Source organism: Aquarana catesbeiana, linkage group LG02 (genome assembly GCF_042186555.1).
Source record: "Aquarana catesbeiana isolate 2022-GZ linkage group LG02, ASM4218655v1, whole genome shotgun sequence".
Classification (NCBI taxonomy): domain Eukaryota; kingdom Metazoa; phylum Chordata; class Amphibia; order Anura; family Ranidae; genus Aquarana; species Aquarana catesbeiana.
This window is the reverse complement of record NC_133325.1, coordinates 275,491,433-275,514,182: the sequence shown is the minus strand read 5'-3', so window position 1 is coordinate 275,514,182 and position 22,750 is coordinate 275,491,433. Positions and strand designations below refer to the sequence as shown.

Sequence of the window (22,750 nt, the reverse complement as noted above, 5' to 3'; positions counted from 1 at the left end):
TTCTCATGGTAGAGGACAGGGCTGCCCTCTTTCACCTATAATATTTTCATTGGCAATTGAATCTTTGGCAGAACTAATCTGTTCTAATGAATCAATTGCAGGTATTAAAGGGGCAATATTGAACATAAGCTAGGGTTCTTCGCCGATGATATAATACTTTCCGTATCCAATCCTGAAACCTCTCTCACCAATGTGCAAAATTTATTAGAATCCTTTGGGAAAATCTCGTACTACAAAATTAGTAATAACAAATGTTATGTCCTGCCTATGAATATATCCCAAGAAAGGTACATGACCCTTAAAAATAAAATGACTTACATTTGGGACGAGCCCTCCATTCCTTATTTAGGGATCCAACTTACCTATCCAACAGCTAAATTATATGAGGTAAATTTCCCTAAATTACTAGAAAATATAAATAAGGATCTCTAATCTTTCCATAAAACACAACTCTTCTGGGTAGGGAAAATAGCGGCTTTTAAAATGCAGACCCTCCCTAAAATTCTTTATTATTTCCGCTCGCTCCCCATCCAGGTGAACAATACATTTTTCAAGCAGGTGAATCTACAGTTTTAAAAATGTATTTGAAATGGTAAAAAACCTAGAGTAGCCGTCTCAATTCTTACCAGTGCTAAGAATAAAGGTGGAATGGGTCTCCCAGATATTCAACAGTATTACTAGGCGTCACTCCTTGATCAAATTAAATTTTGGTTTTCTGATTCAGACGAGAAACTTTGGGTAAATATTTGAAAATAAGTCACCAAGGGCAATGACATGTGTGCATTAACTATATAGAGTATGCTTTTCTTCCTAAAGTCGTAATACCAAAGCTCATCACTATCTAAATCAAAGGAACTAGGTGAACTAATTCATTTTCCTGTGCCTTTAAGAGTGCTGGACTACTGTAGAGCCCGTATCTGAGCGAATAATTTGATTTCACAGGGGTTTAACTACTATGTCAATCTACCCCTAGCCTATAAAGAGTTGGTGCTAAAAAAAACTTAGACATTTTGAAAGATTAAAGGAATTTGACCTGGAATCGAGCATGAATATCCCATCAATAACCTGGAGATACCTATTGAACAAACGCGCTTGTGATAAGAAAGGGATATCCTTATTTTATAAACTTTCCTCAGAATTCCCTAAATCTGTTAAAACTAATAATATGCTGAAATGGGAAAAAGATCTTTCCCTATCTATTTCTTGGGAACAATGGAATAAGGCCATAATTCTGAGCACTAAGACATCATCCTGCATTATACATTGGGATAATGCCCAAAAGATATTAAAGAGATGGTACCTTACACCATATAAACTTTCCAAAATCTACCCATCACTCTTCCCAACTTGCTGGCAAAGCAATGAACAATCTGGTTCCCTTTATCATATTTTATGGAGTTGCAAAAATCTTAGTCGTTTCTGGAAATCAGTTTCAACATTTATTGCTTGCCTCACTGGTAATTTGCTGCCCCTTACTCTCACAATGGGCCTTCTAGGAATTTTTCAAAATTGTCGCTATTTTTTTGTTTATAGCGCAAAAAAAAAAAAATGCAGAGGTGATCAAATACCACTAAAAGAAAGCTCTATTTGTGGGGAAAAAAGGATGTCAATTTTGTTTGGGAGCCACGACGCACGACCATGCAATTATCAGTTAAAGCGACGCAGTGCCGAATCGCAAAAAGTGCAGCCAAATGGTCCGGGGCTTAAGTGGTTAACTGAAATGCAATCAATCAGTGATCGCCCTTCTCACTAAATACACAATCAGATTGCATAGTGTATGGCCATCTTTATACAAGTACATAGGAGGGAGTGGACAGAAACACTCAGCTGTCAAGCCCGTTCACATCTCTGCATAGCAGGAACTCACATTCTCACATGCATTTTTTTTTTTTTTAGCGAGGGGGGAGGCGTTTTGAAGCATTTTCAGTCATCACATATAGGGCAGCCCATCCACCTGAAAGGGGTGCCCTACACACAGCAATAGCCCCAAAGAAGCTTCATAACTTTTTTTTAAAGCAAAGCTTGGTGCGTTTTTTACTGTGATTTTTGGTGCAGCGCATTTCTGAAATGCAACACACAGATGTGAATGGAGCCTCATTGTTCTATTGTACTTGTGTTACCGCACCAATTTCACTTTCAGGTGGATGGGCTGCCCTATGTGTGATGAGTAAAAATGCTCCAAAATGCCCCCCCGCTAACAAAAAAAACGCAAGTTGGAATGCGAGTTCCCGCTGTGCAGAGTTGTGAATGGGGCTTGACAGCTGAGTGTTTCTGTCCACTCCCTCCTATGTACTTGTATAAAGATGGCCATACACTATGCAATCTGATTGTGTATTGTGTTTTTAGTGAGAAGGGTGATCACTGATTGATCACATTTCATTTACAAAAAGTGCAGCTGGGAATGGGTGGGTGGATGATGCAGGATGTGTGCTAATGAGGTCAGCTGGTCAACTCCTTCCTGTGTCATGACTAGGGATGAGCTTCGAGTTCGACTCGAACATCGGCTGTTCGCAAGTTCTCCGAACAGCGAACAATTTGGGGTGTTCGCGGCAAATTTGAAAGCCGCGGAACACCCTTTAAAAGTCTATGGGAGAAATCAAAAGTGCTAATTTTAAAGGCTTATATGCATGGTATTGTCATAAAAAGTGTTTGGGGACCTGGGTCCTGTCCCAGGGGACATGAATCAATGCAAAAAAAGTTTTAAAAATGGCCTTTTTTAGGGAGAAGTGATTTTAATAATGCTTAAAGTGAAACAATAAAAGTGTAATATTCCTTTAAATTTCATACCTGGGTGGTGTCTATAGTATACCTGTAAAGGGGCGCATGTTTCCTGTGTTTAGAACAGTGTGACAGCAAAAAGGGCCTGGTATGGAATTTAGGGGGACCCTCATGCCATTTTTTTTTTTTAAATTTTGGTTCGGGGTTCCCCTGTGGGGAAATCCCATGCCGTTTTTATCAGTGAACTTTTATGTGTATTGTCGGACCAACAATTCATATAGCCGCGAGTACTTTTAAATGACTTTTTTCCTTTGAAATGTCATTTTGCTGTCGGACTGTTCTAAACATGGCAAACATGCACCCCTTTACAGGCATACTATAGACACCCCCCAGGTACAAATTTAAAGGAATATTACACTTTTATTGTTTGACTTTAAGCATTATTAAAATCACTGCTCCCGAAAAAACGTCCGTTTTTAAAACTTTTTTTGCATTGATCCATGTCCCCTGGGGCAGGACCCAGGTCCCCAAACACTTTTTATGACAATAACTTGCATATAAGCCTTTAAAATTAGCACTTTTGATTATTCATGTTCAATTCCCATAGACTTTAACGGTGTTCGCGTGTTCGAACAAATTTTTTGCCTGCCCGTTCGCATGTTCTGGTGCGAACTGAACAGGGGGGTGTTCGGCTCATCCCTGGTCATGACCTACAGTCTGTTCAGGAAGTAAGACATAAGCAATAGTTACGTTTGGAAACATGGATGGAGGACAGTAAGGTAAGTGTCTGTAGATTTTATGGAAAGCTTTGATATTTTTGCGAAAAAAGGACATGGATGCTATATTGGTACATAGGGAAGCTGTTACTTAGAGAAAAAAAGGTAAACAAAGGTGAACTTAGCCTTTTAAGTGACACCAAACTCTGATAAAAAAAAAGTCAATATTCCGAACTCAAAAAGGTACCTTCTATTGCTCTTAACCTCCTCCAAATCATTTTATTTTCTGCAATTGGAATCTGGCTTCCTAGAGGCTGACTACATTCATTCTTCATGGTTCTACTGTAAGGTCAGTAAAGGCTTGTTTTAAAGCCCCACTCTGGGTAAAAAATATTTTTTTTGCCACACCTGCATTCCACCTCAAACCTATTCTGACAGGCTTTTCTTTTTTACTTTAACTGGTGAAGAAAGCTATACTGAACAAAGTGCCTCATCCAGGTCCTTTGTCATAGCTGGTTCTGATGTTTGAGGATTGCTAATCCAGCGCTGCAATGGCACCCCAAGAACACCAGTCCCCTGCCATCCCCGTGTGATTGTGTCAGTCCTCTTCTCTCTCCTGAGAGAACTCCACTGCTGGCCATGCAATAGGAAATGTCTACATCACATAGGTAGTGATGTGGACACCTGAAGGACAATGAGAATATTAAGGCCAGCTTTAAAGCTTATTTACTGATTAGAAAGAATCTGTAAATACTCAAATATCCATAGAACAACCACAGATTCACTTTAAACTTTTGGGAAGGCAATACAGTAGACAACATTTAACAGCTGTTTGCCTGTTGCTGAGACCAAAAACAAATCAAATAGATTTAGGCAACCCACCACCAATAGTTTAGTTCATTTCTGTGTTTCTGTGGGGTAGGTTGCCTTGATCCTTCTGGAATTTTTCATGATTGATAGTGAGCTGCGGGGGGGCAGGAGGTCGAGCCTAGCAGAGCAGACATGCATTGTTAGAGCTCCACACCGCTGAGGAGAGAAGAGAAGGACAAAGCGGAGCCTGCAGGCTCAAAAGGTATCCATTTGAACCTTTTTGCCCCTGGGAACAAACTGTGAAAGTTTGGGCAGGAAATATGGTACTGGGAGGAAACCGTGGCAGAAATAAAAATCACCTCACAAAGAGCTCACAGGCACTCACTGCAGCTGAAGCAGCTCCAGTCACCTCACAAGATACAGCATCAGGGCGCTCTCACAGACAAAAAATGTCACAGCAAGACTCTCCATTTGAGTCAGATACAGAACAAATCCTCTCACAAACTTCTCCACAAGCCTCCTCAGTATCCCCAGTAATATTATTACAATTTGAAAAGATGCTTCATAAGGCTTTAAAACAAACCTCAGACCAAATAACAAAAAGCCTAACCAAAGAAATAAGAGAGCTGGGAAACCGCACCGCAGCCTTAGAAATAAAAATGGATGAAATTGAAATTACAACCCAAGAAAATATAACAGAATTGGAACAATTAAAAAAAGAGAATTTAATACTTCAAACTAAGCTCGAAGATTACGAAAATAGAGCCAGACGTTCAAACTTGCGCATAAGGGGAATACCTGAAACTGTGACAGACCTGCAATCTACTATTACTGCTCTATTACAAGAACTAAAGCCAGATATCCCTATTGAACGTTTAGAACTGGACAGAGTACACAGAGCCCTCACAGCCAAAAAGAAAGATGGACCCCCACGTGATATAATCACAAAATGTCATTATTACAGAACGAAAGAACAAATACTAATTGCTGCAAGAGAAAAAAAGGAACTTAATTTTCAAGGACACAATTATCAAATTTTTGCTGACCTATCCCAACTTACTATTACTAAAAGACGATCCATGAAACCCCAACTAATGGAACTGCAACGCCACAACATTATGTATCAATGGGGCTTCCCCTTTTCAGTCAGATTTAACTACCAAGGTACAATTTACAGAAGCAGATCAGCAGATGAACTACAACAAACCCTTTTAAAATTAAATCTGACAGAACCCACAAGCAGCAACACTCCCACACGCAGAAGAATGGCGTCATCTTCACCTTCAGGCAGCACCCAGAAAATTTCAGAACAAAATGGGAATCATCATTCTCACAAAAGAGGCCGTTATGCCACATCATCCATGGACCAAGAAGATTCAATGGACTGACATCCTAATTCCTGATATCTCTTCATTTATTATACTAAGAGATGGTTCTCTATAAAAAACCTATATTTATAACTGAATGTAACTGCATTCTGATAGTCACACACTGTATGGGATCATGTTACATTCCAGTTATATTTCTTATTACTTCTGATTCATATAGCCTTAGAATATATAAGTGAAATAAGGAAATTCTTGTTCAGTTATATATTATCAGGTAATAACAATAGATTTATTACTTTTTAGGACAAATATGTTCAATAATCCAGAAGTAATGGAAGCTTTTTCGTTCTTTTCTTAAAACAAATATATTATTACCTAACTAGTTCCTAGAATTATGTTTTTGTTTATTCTAATCTGAAGCAATACAACCTCAATTTTATGAGTTAACATATCTAAACAGTTACATATGAATAAAATATGTAATTGTTTACTCTAAAAGGGTTAAAATCCCAAAATAATTCAAACTATCTTCATCAATACCAAAGTTATTAACAGTACCTTTCTAACTGAATTATTTAGCCTAGGGCAAGACTAACCATATACAACCACCCTGGAATAAATAATTTCAACAAAAACTATATTCTGCACTCCAATTAATGAAACATCATTTTGATGTCTTTTGACATAGCACTTCTCTCCTGTAAGCGGAAGATCCGTGTACCCCCATTAGCCCTCCTCATTCTCCCAACCATATTATGTGGGAGTGTGACGAAGGCACTTATTCCCCTGAGAGAGATATTTATTCTCTTTCACGGGTAAATTGTGATTACTTGCAAAAAATAATTTATACAATGTATCATCTAATCTCATATGTTTTTTGTTTACTCTTTACTCCAGAATTCACTGGTTTCTTTTCTATCTATTCATCTCTTCAGTCCACACAGGTTGATCTGCGCAGTCAGCTCTGCATAACAAAAAGTAAGTCAAAACTATTTGATCTATTGCCATGGCACCACTGAATATACTTTCCCTGAATGTTCAGGGAATAAATGTCCCTCAAAAAAGGACCAAAGCCTTCCGTACTTTCCATAACAAGAAGGCTCACATAGTATGCCTCCAAGAAACACACTTCACCAAAGATTCTACTCCAAAATATATTTCTCCTTTTTATCAACAAATTTACACGGCTTCTGCCTGTACCAAGCAAAGGGGAACTCTAATTGCATTTCACCGATCCACACCATTCACCTTATCATCAGAAATTAAAGACCCAGAAGGTAGATACCTGATACTCATGGGTTATATAATGGATACAGCAATCACGGTGATTTCCTACTACGCTCCTAACAAACAACCTACACCATTCCTCTCACATATATTACAAGTGATTAATACACACAAAATAGGAACAGTGATAATGTGTGGGGATTCGAACCAGGTCCTCCTCCCATTTCTAGATAAATCACCTTTTACACCATCCAAAATAACCTCTAGATTACCTTTTTCTCAACTTCTTTCCAAATACAATCTAGTAGATTCATGGAGAGAAAGTAACCCAATGAAAAAGAAATTCACTTATTTCTCGCACCCTCATCAAACCTTCACCAGAATAGATCATATTTTTCTAACAATAGGAATGATACCAGAAATTATTGCATCAGATATAATTCCGATTCCGTGGTCTGACCATAATGCAGTATACACTACTATAGCCTCAGCCATACCAAAAGCGCATGACCCAACGTGGTACTTACCGGACATAATGCTCAAACACCCACTACATCAGATGGCCATTGAACAAGCTTTAAAGGAATACATATCAATTAATAATACAACAGACATCTCCCCAATAACACTGTGGGAAGCTCATAAGCCTGTCTTGCGTGGTACAATACAAAGACAAATGGCACTATTTAAACGGGAACGCAAAAATCTAGCAAAAAAACTAGAACTCAATTTTAATGCAGCCTACATATCATTTCAAGATAATCCATCTCAGAGTACAAAATCTCATCTGGAAAAATCTAGATTGGAATACGATCTATTTCTCACTGAGTCAGTTGATAAATCCCTCAAACGCTCCAAACACAATTTCTACATGAATACAAACAAACCAGGTACATATTTGGCTCGGGCATTAAATTCAACTAACAAATCTTTCAAACCAATACGTTTGAAATTATCAAAAAATGTTTACACTTGTAATCCAGTTAAAATAGTCCATAAATTTCACTCACATCTCGCAACTTTATACAAGACAAACAATGAATTTAATCCTACAGAAGCTGAATCCTTCTTCTCAAAAATAACCTTACCTGAGTTATCTCAGAATCAAAAAAGCAGTTTGGATGAGCCTATAACTATAAATGAAGTTGCTAACGCCATAAAAGACCTAAAACTTAACAAAAGACCAGGCCCAGACGGCTACTCGGCTTTATACTATAAAACATTCTCAGAAATACTCTCTCCCATTCTCACTGAAACTTTTAACAAACTTCTAGATGGACATTCTTTTCGGCAAGAAACACTAATGGCAATTGTTTGTATGATCCCAAAACCCCTTTCTGATGATCCTTCCTGTGTGAATTATCGGCCTATCTCTCTGTTAAACCTCGATATTAAATTATTAGCAAAAATAATAGCAAAACGCCTCAATAGCATTATAGGAAAATTAATACATAGAGATCAAGTAGGCTTCATGCCAAATAGACAGGCAGGCGATAATATACGCAGGGCAGTGTTATTGGCACATATTGCTAAAAAACGGAAAATCCCTTTATGTTTTCTATCTCTCGATATTAAGAGGGCATTTGACACAGTATCCTGGCAATATATGCAATATTCATTACAAAAATGGGGTTTTGGACCCCACTTTTTAACATGGATCAAAGCATTATATAATAAACCCAAAGCCTATATAAAATATGCTGGATACAAATCTGAAGCCTTTAATATCGAAAGAGGTACCCGACAGGGTTGCCCATTATCTCCCTTATTATTTGCCCTTATACTCGAACCCATGGCCCAATACATCAGAACAAACCAAACTATAACTGGCATTGAAGTAGGAGGTATTACACACAAATTATGTATATTTGCAGACGATATATTACTTTTTCTATCATCACCACAGGTCTCTGATCCTAACTTAATACCAGCTCTTGATGGATTTGCAGCCCTATCTGGCCTTATGATTAATCCTAAGAAATGCCTAGTGCTTAATATTTCACTCACAAACATGGAATTGATCCCGGCTAGGGCTGCACTCCCATTCACATGGGCAGAAAAATCAATCCCATATCTTGGAATTCATTTAACAGCATCTCATTCTGACTTATTCTCAACCAATTATCCTCCTGTATTAAGACAGATCACAAATCTAATAAAACAATGGTCGCAACTTCCTTTATCCTGGATAGGGAAGATTAATGCAATCAAAATGACTATTCTACCCAAATTGCTTTATCTATTCAGAGTCCTCCCTATTCCAATTCCTTCCTATTTTTTGAGAATAGTACAAAAAAGAGCAACTTCGTTTATATGGGGCTCTTCTAAACCACGTATACCTATACACACACTACATCTTCCCAAAAATAAAGGAGGCCTGGGATACCCTAATTTTACTAACTACTACAGAGCAGCACATTTGGCCAGTCTGTCCAAATACCATGCAAAACAGGAAATCCCATTATGGGTATTTATAGAGGCTTCAGAAAATGACCCTCTATTAATATCAAATTTATTATGGCTTGATCCTAAAGACCGCTTTAAAATTCATAATCCCATAACTAAACACTTCTTATCTCTCTGGGATAAACTAAAAACCAAATATCAGTTACAATCTCCACACAATCCTCTCCTTTCTTTTATCAGAAATCCGGCCTTTTATCCGGCATGGATCTACCCAAATTCTTTTAAAGCTTGGACAACATCAGGCATTCAGACACTAAATGACTTCATAGCATCTAAATCATTCCTTTCATTCCCATTGCTTAGAGAAAAATATGATCTACCAAACTCTGAGATATTTAGATATCTCCAAATCAAAAATTTCTATACACCATTCCTAAAGGGGGATACACCATTATCCCAATTATCCATTTTTGAATCAATCTGTACAAAAGATCCATTTGCTAAAGGTACAATTTCATCACTTTATAATCAATTATATGGAGTAGCAAATCTTAATAGACCCTCTTACGTTCAGAGGTGGGAGGAGGACCTGGGACGAACTTTAGAAGACACGGACTGGTCTAATATATGGCTCACATCTAAGTCATCTTCACCCAACATCTTGGCACTAGAGACAAATTATAAAGTCCTAACTCGCTGGTACCTTGTACCCGCTAGAGTGGCAAAATATTCACCTAATACCTCAACTCTTTGTTTTCGAGGATGCCCAGAAATAGGCACATATTTACACATATGGTGGATGTGCCCAGTAATCCAAACCTTCTGGAAGGAAGTCTTCGTGATTGCATCTAAAATATTTAAAAAAATAATACAACCAGATCCATATTTAACTTTACTTAATCTAAAACCGGAATGGTTAACACTCTCTCAATTCAAACTTATGATCCAACTAATAACGGCTGCAAAACAAACAGTGGCCAAGGCATGGAAATCTCCTACATTGGTACTAGCAGAAACAATTCACAGAATGAATAATACAATGTCCCATGCTAAGATGGTAGCCATCGATCAAAATCAAATTCCAAAATTTGAAAAACTTTGGCATCCTTGGATAAAACAACAGTTCCTGTCAAATTTCAATGACTCTGTCCTGTTGCCATGGTAACAGATTAAATGACTTACAGAGACACCCATTCTAAGGCTTCAAAGAGAACTAAAAAGAATAATAAACTGACGAGCGGGACAACCTTGTGGACCATACCTCTACCTTTCAACCCTTTTTCTTCGTTCTCTTTCCTTTTCTCCACCTTACGATTAAAGCTCATTATCAGAACTTATTTGACCTATATACACTCTACTTGTAAACAATATGTATAGTAGGTATAAATCATTTAAATACCTACAAAAGTAACTAAGGAAATGATATATATCTTTAATGTAGGTTTACGTGAACCCAATGTTTAATATTTGAAATTTCATGATATTTACCTATATAAACCCTACTGTAAAACAATGAGCTTACTTTATAGATCCTTGTAAACTTACTTTATGTATATTTATGTATCTTTATAACATTGTATACTCAATAAACTTCTTTTGACAAGGAAAGTGAGCTGCAATTGCCACAAAATTATATAGCGCATGATCAGCTTTAGCATTAAGCTTCATACACACGATGAGAATATCTGACAAATTATCGTCCATTTTTTCTTTTTGCATGCTAGTCTCATCACGAAAATGGAGAGGTTCCTTTGTTACGAAAATTCTTTCACGAGTGAATACAACTTCGGAAATGATTTAATGTGTTGTATTTATTATAATGTATTCTGTCATTTCTGAGCATACGTGGTCTCTGTCTTTCAATTTTTTTCGAACAAATACTGTACGAAAATTGTACGTTCTGATATTGTATGAGAAAATTTTTTGTGTTTGTCCCTTCAGATAATTTTTTACGAACTGTCATGAACAGCTCTCGAAAGCTGTATTTTTCATCCAGCTTTCTGATCGTGTGTACAAGGCATTAGTCTTACTTGAAAATCGTCGTGTGTATTTAGTATATGCTCTGTATAAAGACAATGTAATGATAATGTGATAGAAAATATACATGTAATAACTGAATATGTAAACTATTGTTGACTTGCTTTACATAACATAATTGTTATTACAGATATTGTTGCAATTTAAAAAACATGAAAATGAATCGTTGTGCTATTTGTGCTATGCAAAATGTTGTTTATAATTTTGCTTACATTTAGAGTGTTTGTGAAGAAGCATTGCGGAGAGGACTTCAAGCTGGCCTTCACCTAGATGGAGTCGTATTTGGAGCAGAAGATTTTAGAGCCAGTATAGGTATGGAATGTAGATACATTGCGCAATATTATATTATACTACTGTTATAATCATCCCACTTTGCTATATGGGATGGAAAAAGAAATATGGTAGATGGAGTATGACTGGATGAGATGGGAAAGAGTTTTCTAAGGCCAGAATGCTTTCTTTGGAAAGTACATTGTTTGTCACTTGAATAGAGCTCCCTTGTAACCCCCTCAATAACATGCACATTACTTCACTGTGGTGCCATTCTTTGTTAATGGCACTCCGACACAGGTATCCAGTGCCCCTGTTCTACATAAACACAGGTGTTATGCATGTATTTTTGGGTGCTCTTATTAATTTCTAAAAGGCCACCAACCTGCATCCACGTAATAAAACATACCTAACATAATCCACAATACACACATATACCTGTAGGTTGGGAAAAAAAGAAACATCTGCATTTTTTAGTTGTGTAGATGCCTGTTAAGGATCCATAAAAATTATTGTGCACAGGTACCACAACCTTCATTGCCAAAATCATTTGTGTGTGACACACATGAAAATGCACACACATAAGTGTGATTGGGTTTTCAATTTCTTAAAACAAAATAACGTATTTAAAGTGGCGTTAAACCCAAAAGCAAGCATTTATTATACTGCAGCTTACCATTTCTTAGATGTGATGATGCCATTATTTTCTTTTTTAGGCTTTCTTTCTTTTATTTGAATCTGTTGATCCAGCCAATAAGTCTATTGTTTTTCAAAAGAACAAGCTCACCAGCAGAATATATCAGTTACAGAGATAAGACAAACCATTTATCACTAGCAGGGGTGCCTTCAGTGATCAGTTTTTATTTATGTAAAGCCTTTATCCCCCCCAAAAAATTAAAAAATTCAGTTTTCTGTAACTGCTTACAAAGTATTAGCTGGAGTCTGGCTTCAATTATTTTGTGTATTTAAATCTGCTAGTATATCTTACACTCTCATCCCCCCCAGACTGACAGTGCTGCTGTCCAAAGGTGCCTTCTGTGCTCCTTCATCCAGAGTGGGGGTACTGTAATACAGGAGGTGTGTTACTGACCAGATGAAAACAGAGAGAAAAAGGCCTAAGAAAACAAACGCAGCTACCAAATCTTATGGTTGGTAAGCTGCAATATAATGCATTTTTGGTTTTGGGTTTAATACCGCCTTAAAGTAAAATATGGTTCTCCATCTCGGCCTGTGTATATCCAACACATTCTTGCCTATAAGTTGTAATGTTTGTCCTTAAAGCGGACCTTAAGTCATTTTTTCAACTTTCCATCTATTAAATCTTCTGCCCTTGTTGTTTTAACTTTGGATAGTAAAACATTTTTTTCTGTCAGTAAATACTTTATACAGCCCACTTCCTGTTTCTTGTCTGGTCATTAGCCTAGGCTTATGCCATCATGCACAGCTCTCTCTCTCTCTCACTCTTGTGAGAGTTTGCCAGGAAGGGAGGGGGGATGAGTCAGAAGAGGGTCAATGAGAGCTACAGGGCTGCAGAGCTGGAGGTGTGCCTCTGTGTGTCTGTGTAAATCCAGGAAATGAACAGGCAGCAGCTTCAGCTGCTCACAGTTAAAATGGATGCAGCCAGACTTAGTGGAGGGAGATTTCTGCAGCATATTTGGCAAGTACAGAATCACAGTATATACTGTATAAAATAATATGCAAAGTGGTTGGAGGGAAGCTTCAGAATGGCAAAGATGTTTTTATTACAAATTATGTGAGCAGACTGCAGTTTCTCTTTAAAGTGCTTACGGACATGGCATTACTATTGCCCAACCTGACCTAAGACAGTTGGATTGGAGGTGATCATATACTTGTAGGTAGTCTACAGTCAGTGCTGGGACAAGGCCATCTGGTGCCCAGGGCGAAGATGAGCAAAGATGGCAAACTGCACCCCCCCCTCCCAGTATAGAGTTAGCGTCCTTTCAAAACCAGAAAACACTTAAAACAATACAACAATACAATACCTGGAGTCCAGCGATCCCCCGCACTGACAGCTCGTATCACTGCTGTACCGGTCCGGAGATTTTAAATCCCTGCGGCTTTCTCTCCTCTTCGCCTGCGGTGACAGGACGGGCTACGCGGGTACTGATTGATCGGTGACGCCCCTGTGTAACGGCACCGACCATTTAGAATGCCCCTAAACATACCTACTGACGAGGTACGTTTTGGAGATTAAGCTGCGGGGATTTCTAAGCCCCGGAGCGGTGAGGCGGCGACCCGATGTCTCATAGCAGGTGATTGCCACACTCTAGGTCAGCAGGACCGGGGGGTCGAGGAGAGTGTCCTGTGTAAGTTCACTTTACAGATTTTTCTGTAAAGGTGAACTTATCCTTTAATTACCAATGGTATTTGTAATATGCAGCATGAGGGGGTTCATGTATTGCCACCGGTCACTAATGCATTAATGACCAGTGTCAGTTAGACCCCTTTCACACTGAGGCATTTTTTAGGTGCTAAAGGGCTAAAAATAGCGCCTGTAAAACGCCTGAAAAATGCCTCCCCTGCAGCCCCAGTGTGAGAGCTCGATTGCTTTCACACTGGGGCACTGCGCTGGCAGGACATTAAAAAAAAATCCTGCAAGCAGTGTCTTTGGAGCGGTTTAAGAGTGGTGTATACACCGTTCCTAAACCACCCCTGCCCACTGAAATGAATGGGCACTGCTGCCGAAGTGCCTGCAAAGTGCTTCAGCAGCGGCGCTTTTAGGGTACATTTAACCCTTTCTTTGGCCGGTAGCAACCGAATAGCTGCACTAAAACGACGGTAAAGCGCCACTAAAACTAGCGGTGCTTTACCACTAAAGCGGCCCGCAGCTCAGTGTGAAAGAGGTCTTAATTAACCCCTTTGTGCTGCATTAGTGGCAGTGGTGGCAGTGTTATGCTGCAGCATGAAGGGGTTAATGAACACTGATACTGGTGCTACTAATGCAGCCCAAAGGGGTTAATTAAATGACACTGGTCATTAATGCATATTTACCATTGGAAAACCATTCATTATTAATCTTACCTGTCCGCCTCCCCCCCCCATCAGGCATTCAGACACTAAATGACTTCATAGCATCTAAATCATTCCTTTCATTCCCATTGCTTAGAGAAAAATATGATCTACCAAACTCTGAGATATTTAGATATCTCCAAATCAAAAATTTCTATACACCATTCCTAAAGGGGGATACACCATTATCCCAATTATCCATTTTTGAATCAATCTGTACAAAAGATCCATTTGCTAAAGGTACAATTTCATCACTTTATAATCAATTATATGGAGTAGCAAATCTTAATAGACCCTCTTACGTTCAGAGGTGGGAGGAGGACCTGGGACGAACTTTAGAAGACACGGACTGGTCTAATATATGGCTCACATCTAAGTCATCTTCACCCAACATCTTGGCACTAGAGACAAATTATAAAGTCCTAACTCGCTGGTACCTTGTACCCGCTAGAGTGGCAAAATATTCACCTAATACCTCAACTCTTTGTTTTCGAGGATGCCCAGAAATAGGCACATATTTACACATATGGTGGATGTGCCCAGTAATCCAAACCTTCTGGAAGGAAGTCTTCGTGATTGCATCTAAAATATTTAAAAAAATAATACAACCAGATCCATATTTAACTTTACTTAATCTAAAACCGGAATGGTTAACACTCTCTCAATTCAAACTTATGATCCAACTAATAACGGCTGCAAAACAAACAGTGGCCAAGGCATGGAAATCTCCTACATTGGTACTAGCAGAAACAATTCACAGAATGAATAATACAATGTCCCATGCTAAGATGGTAGCCATCGATCAAAATCAAATTCCAAAATTTGAAAAACAGTTGGATTGGAGGTGATCATATACTTGTAGGTAGTCTACAGTCAGTGCTGGGACAAGGCCATCTGGTGCCCAGGGCGAAGATGAGCAAAGATGGCAAACTGCACCCCCCCCTCCCAGTATAGAGTTAGCGTCCTTTCAAAACCAGAAAACACTTAAAACAATACAACAATACAATACCTGGAGTCCAGCGATCCCCCGCACTGACAGCTCGTATCACTGCTGTACCGGTCCGGAGATTTTAAATCCCTGCGGCTTTCTCTCCTCTTCGCCTGCGGTGACAGGACGGGCTACGCGGGTACTGATTGATCGGTGACGCCCCTGTGTAACGGCACCGACCATTTAGAATGCCCCTAAACATACCTACTGACGAGGTACGTTTTGGAGATTAAGCTGCGGGGATTTCTAAGCCCCGGAGCGGTGAGGCGGCGACCCGATGTCTCATAGCAGGTGATTGCCACACTCTAGGTCAGCAGGACCGGGGGGTCGAGGAGAGTGTCCTGTGTAAGTTCACTTTACAGATTTTTCTGTAAAGGTGAACTTATCCTTTAATTACCAATGGTATTTGTAATATGCAGCATGAGGGGGTTCATGTATTGCCACCGGTCACTAATGCATTAATGACCAGTGTCAGTTAGACCCCTTTCACACTGAGGCATTTTTTAGGTGCTAAAGGGCTAAAAATAGCGCCTGTAAAACGCCTGAAAAATGCCTCCCCTGCAGCCCCAGTGTGAGAGCTCGATTGCTTTCACACTGGGGCACTGCGCTGGCAGGACATTAAAAAAAAATCCTGCAAGCAGTGTCTTTGGAGCGGTTTAAGAGTGGTGTATACACCGTTCCTAAACCACCCCTGCCCACTGAAATGAATGGGCACTGCTGCCGAAGTGCCTGCAAAGTGCTTCAGCAGCGGCCACCACCACCACCAGAGTTAGCCGATTCATTCATTCATAGATGCCCATCTGCTTACTTTGTTACTGCCTGGTTGGTTCCTCCTCTCGCCCGACAGCTCTCTATGGTCCTCTCTCTCTTCCCGCCTCCCGGCCGGCCTCTCGGGGGTGTCACGTCATGCCTCCCCGAGACTCAGATGCCCCTGTTGGGCGGAGATTACTTTGCGGCTCCACCTGACAGGGAAGGAAAGACCGGGTCCTTTGCTTGTGCCAGGTGCAGGAGCGCACTCGGCACATCTTTGCAAGCAGGCGCAGCTCTGCAGTGTTGTAGGGGCGAACGGCGGTAGACAGTCACTTGTTGCTCAGAAAGTTTAACAGCACATTGCCAGCACTGCGCCCCCTTCCTACAATAAATTGCTCTGCCCAGGGCATCTGCCCCTTCCACCCACTCCTTGTACCGGCCCTGGCTACAGCTTCAATAGGCATCCCCACTACTGTCTAAAGGAACGTAATCTCAATGAAAGAATTTAGTTGAATGTTTGAACATTAGCAAAACAATACTTTTGTTTTGCAGCCACAAGTCAATAACAGGAAGCTCTTCTTCCTTAGGGTAATACTCGTATTTGAGCAGTTGAGAGATCCACTTGTGCATGTTTATGCAAGATTTTTCAATTACTGGATTATGCCTGCACATCCAACTTATGTTCATGGCTAGCTTAACCACTTCAGTGCCAGACACTTTCACCCCCTTCCTTCCCCAGACAATTTTAGCGCTGTCACACTTTGAATGCCAATTACTCAGTCATACAACACTGTACCCAAATTACATTTTTAGCATTCGTAGGACAGATATAGAGCTTTTATTTGGTGGTATTTAATCACCACTGTTTTTTTTTTGTTTTTTTTTATATATAAACAAAAAATATACAGAAAATTTTGAATCCCCCCCCTCATTTTTCTTTGCTTCAGTTATAAAATTTTGCAAAACTATTTTCTTTCTTCATAAATTTAGGTCAAAATGTATTCTGCTACATTTTTGTGTAAAAATAACCCAAATCAGTATATATTATTTAGTCCGTGTGAAAGTTAGAGTCCACAAACTATAGTATATGCAGTATACAGTATCTGAAAATTGATCAGTTCAAATGTACTGATGGCCTCATTTCATATCTAATTTCTTGAGGCCCTAAAATGCCAGGACAGTACAAAGACCCTGCAAATGACCACTTTTTGGAAAGTAGACATCCCAAGGTATTTAATAAGTGGCATGGTGAGTTTTTAAAAGTTGTATTTTTTTGGAAAATTAAGAAAAATTTCTTCTTTTTTCTTACTGTCAACAGTTCAGTACGACATCATCATAAGACTAGTGAGAGGCAGTGGTCAGGGATACTGACAGGTGACAGTATGTAAAAAATCCTTCTACAATTTTTTTTCCTTTTTTAAACATATTTTGACCAAAGCAGTGCAGTGTTAACACAGTGACACTGTACTACTCAGGGGAAGTGATCCAGATTTTTTTTTTACATTATGATTGCTTATAACAGTGATGATCTCTGTTATAAGCAATCATTTTTATGAATGGCATCCATTCATGTGCCATTATGTACAATTGTGTTAATGCATGGTACAGGTGCAGTGTGATCCCTGTGGCCAATCACAGATAGCACAATAGTACACAATGTATGACTATGTATGAAAGTTATTCATTGTGTACAATTGTCTTGACACGTGATTGCTTATTGGTCACAGCGATCACATGAAACCAGGGCTTGCTCGATACAATGATCTGTCATCCACTGTGTTCACTGGACACAGCGGGTGACAGATCGAGCCACAGTGTAGCCGCTAGAGCCCACAGGTAGTGTGCTACTGGGAGGATGTCATATTAGTTTCAATATTTTTATTGGTTATTAGCAAAGATATGAACAAGCGATACATAAAGAAAAGTGGCATTGTTTGCCATAGGTACAATAAAATCACAAAATTATGGTACAAAACAGCAAGGATTAATCAGGGGAACAAAAGTCATTGGGTGTAAAATATGTTCAAAGCATTGTATACATAACCTACCAAATGACAATGTGTACGGGAAAAGGTTCCTATGGTTGAGACCTCAGGTTGCCAATGTCAGTAGGCAACAGGTCTTCCTATTCATAATAAAAAATAACAAAAAGGAAAAAATAACCCAAGATAACAACAGACTGAACTTCTTTAGGCTAATGCCACGTACACACGAGCGGAATTTCCGACAGAAAAAGTCCGATGGAAGCCCTTCATCGTATATTCCGACCGTGTGTATGCCCCACTTTTTCTGTCGAAAATTCAGACTGACTTAGATAGAGAACATGTTCTATATTTTTCCGATGGAACAAATTACTATCGGAAAAACTGCTCGTCTGTATGCTGTTCCGACGCACCAAAAACGACGCATGCTCTGAAGCAAGTACGAGATGGAAGCTATTGGCTACTGGCTATTGAACTTCCGTTTTCTAGTCCCGTCGTACGTGTTGTACGTCACCGGACAGTCAGAATTTGGTGTGACCGTGTGTATGCAAGACGGCTTGAGCGGAATTCCGTCAGAACTCCGTCGTAAAAACCTTCAGTACCTTCAGAGTTTATTCTGACGGCAAAACCGGTCATGTGTCCATCCCGCCATTAATGACACCTATAAACTAACCAGACTATCTGAAGAGTGAGCCAAAGGCTCCAGAGTAATTGTGTAAAGTAAGGGTTCTGGGAAGAGAGGAACTGATAAAGAGAAAGAGAGAACAGAAAAGGGAAAAGAAGACCTGCGAGTACATATAAGAGGGGAAGATACGAGAGGTACAACAGGAAAGGTAGATGCATACCTTTTAAACCATATGATTTTTATCTATAACGTGTCTATACGTGAATCACACGTGACAATAAAAATAGTGGCGCTCCCTCAATACATGTATCACCCTTATAGTGACTATTTCCTAAAACTCGTGGACACCTATTCCAGTGTACACCAATAATAATACAAAAATTTTCATATAAAAATTATATATACAAATTATATATATAAAGATATGGTGAACATCAAGTGACCAAAAAAAATTACAAGCTGTGATATACTATCAATGCTGCAGAAAAACTATTATTTTGACAATATATGAAAAAAATATAATGAAAAAAATAATAGTGTGTGCACTATAGCATATATGAAAATAAGTGACCCAGTGATAGGGTAAAGTTCATTCAAAATGCGTGCCTTAAGTCCAAACAAAGTGTGCCAAGTCTTCTTTCCAAAAACTTCCACCACACCCTGGTGTTTCGTGAATCTGCTCCCAATGAAAAATCACTCACCAGCTTCAAATGCCCACACTTGCGTGTAAGGCTAAAAGGCTTAATGGTTCCAAATCATTGGAATAAGACCACCAAATTATCCATCCAAAGAAAAGTGTAGAATACGTTCCATATGTGAATAAAAATTGCTCCAAATAGTGTGATAACGTACAACCAGTTTATTAACACACACTTAAAACAAATCTCCAATGGTTAAACTCACACTTTAAAACTGTAAAATATGCACAGCAACCTCCACATCACACTGTATATACAATGCACAGCACAGCAGCTTATAAAATCTCCTGAGGGTTTGTGGTCACGGCAGACCCGAGATAAGCAGGCATCTGAGCCGATTCTCTCACCCACTCGCTCGCCTGACTGCAAAGACCAGTATCTCCCTTAGTGTGGTTACACCGCAACGCTCGTCCCTCTGTACGTTACTCATTCACGATGTCCACCACTGCACGGCCACGCCCCGACATGTTTCGTCACTCCTGTGACTTATTCATGGGATAGGCCGCCCCAAGTGTTCATCAATCCTTATATGCCCTCCCATCAATCACTGACAGCGGAGCGTACAGTGCGCATGCGCCCCACGTACACGTCGCGCCTGCGCACCCCTCGTGTCCCCGTGAGCACAAACCCCCATTGCTCGGGATCGCCGCTCAATAGACACTGACGTATCGGGTTGCCCCGCTCCATATACCCGTTTAGATATACGCTACTAAGATATCAATCAACTTAGAATCTAATAGCATTAAGCATTATACATTACTCACTTCGCTAATTCTAACTCTGAGTATCGGACCCCGAATGTTACACCCAACGTGATGGTTGCTTCAGCGCTATTACTCAAACACATCAAACATCATAAAACAACCCCCACTTCCCAATGATCATGAAGGATCTATATAAAATATGGTTGTACACAATAAAAACCACTCATTTAAAATTACGCATATTCATTAAATACAATTTAAAATAGATTAATATTAAAAATATTATTACAAATACATTGGCACTATATAACCATAAAACTAACTATGGATGGCTGGAATTTGGTATCATAACTCATTTAGACTTATCTGTTCATGGATGGATCATTCATATCTCATTTCTGTCTTCCAAAGGTTATAATCTCATTACATCATGTGTCAACTTTCACCCCTCCTCCCCACATATACTATATGGTACCGTGTATGTTAAGGGGTGCAGAGTCCACTAGGGCTTGCTCCCAATAATCCCTAGTGGGTATTAATGTATAGTCTGGGGTACAGGAACCACTGGGGTTCACTCCCAACAACCACTGGTCGGTGTCGGTCAAAGATTTATCTTTAATTCCCCCCTCAACATGCAAATGCGTGGATCACACCTATATTCCTTATATTCAGATATTTCTCTCTTTATTGGAATATACTCTATGTTCTTATTGGGTGATCCCACATAAAATGACTGTACTTTACCCATCCCTCAACGGGTGCATACCTCTCTGTTACCTTATACATGCCTCACACGACAATGTGTAAACTTATACATATGGTAAACCTGCCAAGGTTTCATACTTCATACCTGTGGGTTATCATTATCCTCTCCAACAACATATGCATTATCCCTAAATCAAATGACACTATTTTGCTAATCTCTTCTAAAACTATCTCTTATACTGGTGGATGCTACATCATTCAGACTAATTCTAATTACAACAATAATCAAATTAAAAATCATTAATAAAACAGTTCAAATCTAGTTCGATATTGAGTCCTCTCGGAGTTAAACTTTTAAATAGGAATATCCATTCCGTTTCTCTCCGTGATAGGTCCCTTATCCTATTAGACCCCCTCCAGGAGGGGTGCACTACATCAATGCCGCAAAACTGTAGCAAAGACGGGTCTTGTTGGTGTTTTTCCTTGAAGTGCCAAGACACACTATGGTATTTATATCCATTTTTTATGTTGGTCAAATGTTCATTTATCCGAACCTTCAATTGTCTCTTGGTTCTCCCAACATAAAAAAGGCCGCATGGGCACCACATGAGGTAAACCACATGTGTGGTGGTACATGTACTAAACTCCTTAATTTCAAAAGTCTCTCCATCCCTATTGGTGACACTAGTAATACCCCTGTTGCTGATACTCACTGTTTTGCAACAAACACATTTCCTACAGCAATAAAACCCCCTGAAATCAAATCTCAGAGCTCCTAGGCTAGGTGGATCCAAGATTTTCTTAACTATTTGGTCACCTATGTTTGGGGCCTTCCTGTATATAAATTTAGGTTGTGTCGGTAGTATTTCCCTTAGGTGTCTATCTTTAGTGCGCACATTGTCGTGTGGGGCATGTATAAGGTACAGAGAGGTATGCACCTGTTGAGGGATGGGTAAAGTACAGTCATTTTATGTGGGATCACCCAATAAGAATATAGAGTATATTCCAATAAAGAGAGAAACATCTGAATATAAGGAATATAGGTGTGATCCACGCATTTGCATGTTGAGGGGGGAATTAAAGATAAATCTTTGACTGACACCGACCAGTGGTTGTTGGGAGTGAACCCCAGTGGTTCCTGTACCCCAGACTATACATTGATACCCACTAGGGATTAATGGGAGCAAGCCCTAGTGGACTATGCACCCCTTAACATACACGGTACCGTATAGTATATGTGGGGGAGGGGTAAAAGTTGACACATGATGTAACGAGATTATAACCTTTGGAAGACAGAAATGAGATATGAATGATCCATCCATGAACAGATAAGTCTAAATGAGTTATGATACCAAATTCCAGCCATCCGTAGTTAGTTTTATGGTTATATAGTGCCAATGTATTTGTAATAATATTTTTAATATTAATCTATTTTAAATTGTATTTAATGAATATGCGTAATTTTAAATGAGTGTTTTTTATTGTGTACAACCATATTTTATATAGATCCTTCATGATCATTGGGAAGTGGGGGTTGTTTTATGATGTTTGATGTGTTTGAGTAATAGCGCTGAAGCAACCATCACGTTGGGTGTAACATTCGGGGTCCGATACTCAGAGTTAGAATTAGCGAAGTGAGTAATGTATAATGCTTAATACTATTAGATTCTAAGTTGATTGATATCTTAGTAGCGTATATCTATACGGGTATATGGAGCGGGGCAACCCGATACGTCAGTGTCTATTGAGCGGCGAT

The 22,750-nt window shown here is 39.3% G+C and overlaps 1 protein-coding gene across 3 annotated transcripts in view; it reads left to right on the top strand.

The window, feature by feature from the left end:
• The window catches only part of CLYBL (citramalyl-CoA lyase), a 576,732-nt gene that overhangs the window by 468,888 nt on the left and 85,094 nt on the right, over positions 1-22,750 (top strand). For all 3 annotated transcript variants that reach the window (XM_073614445.1, XM_073614447.1, XM_073614444.1), the window contains one exon: positions 11,461-11,554. In XM_073614445.1, the coding sequence (XP_073470546.1) occupies positions 11,461-11,554 (94 nt within the window). The remainder of the gene's footprint in view (positions 1-11,460; positions 11,555-22,750) is intronic.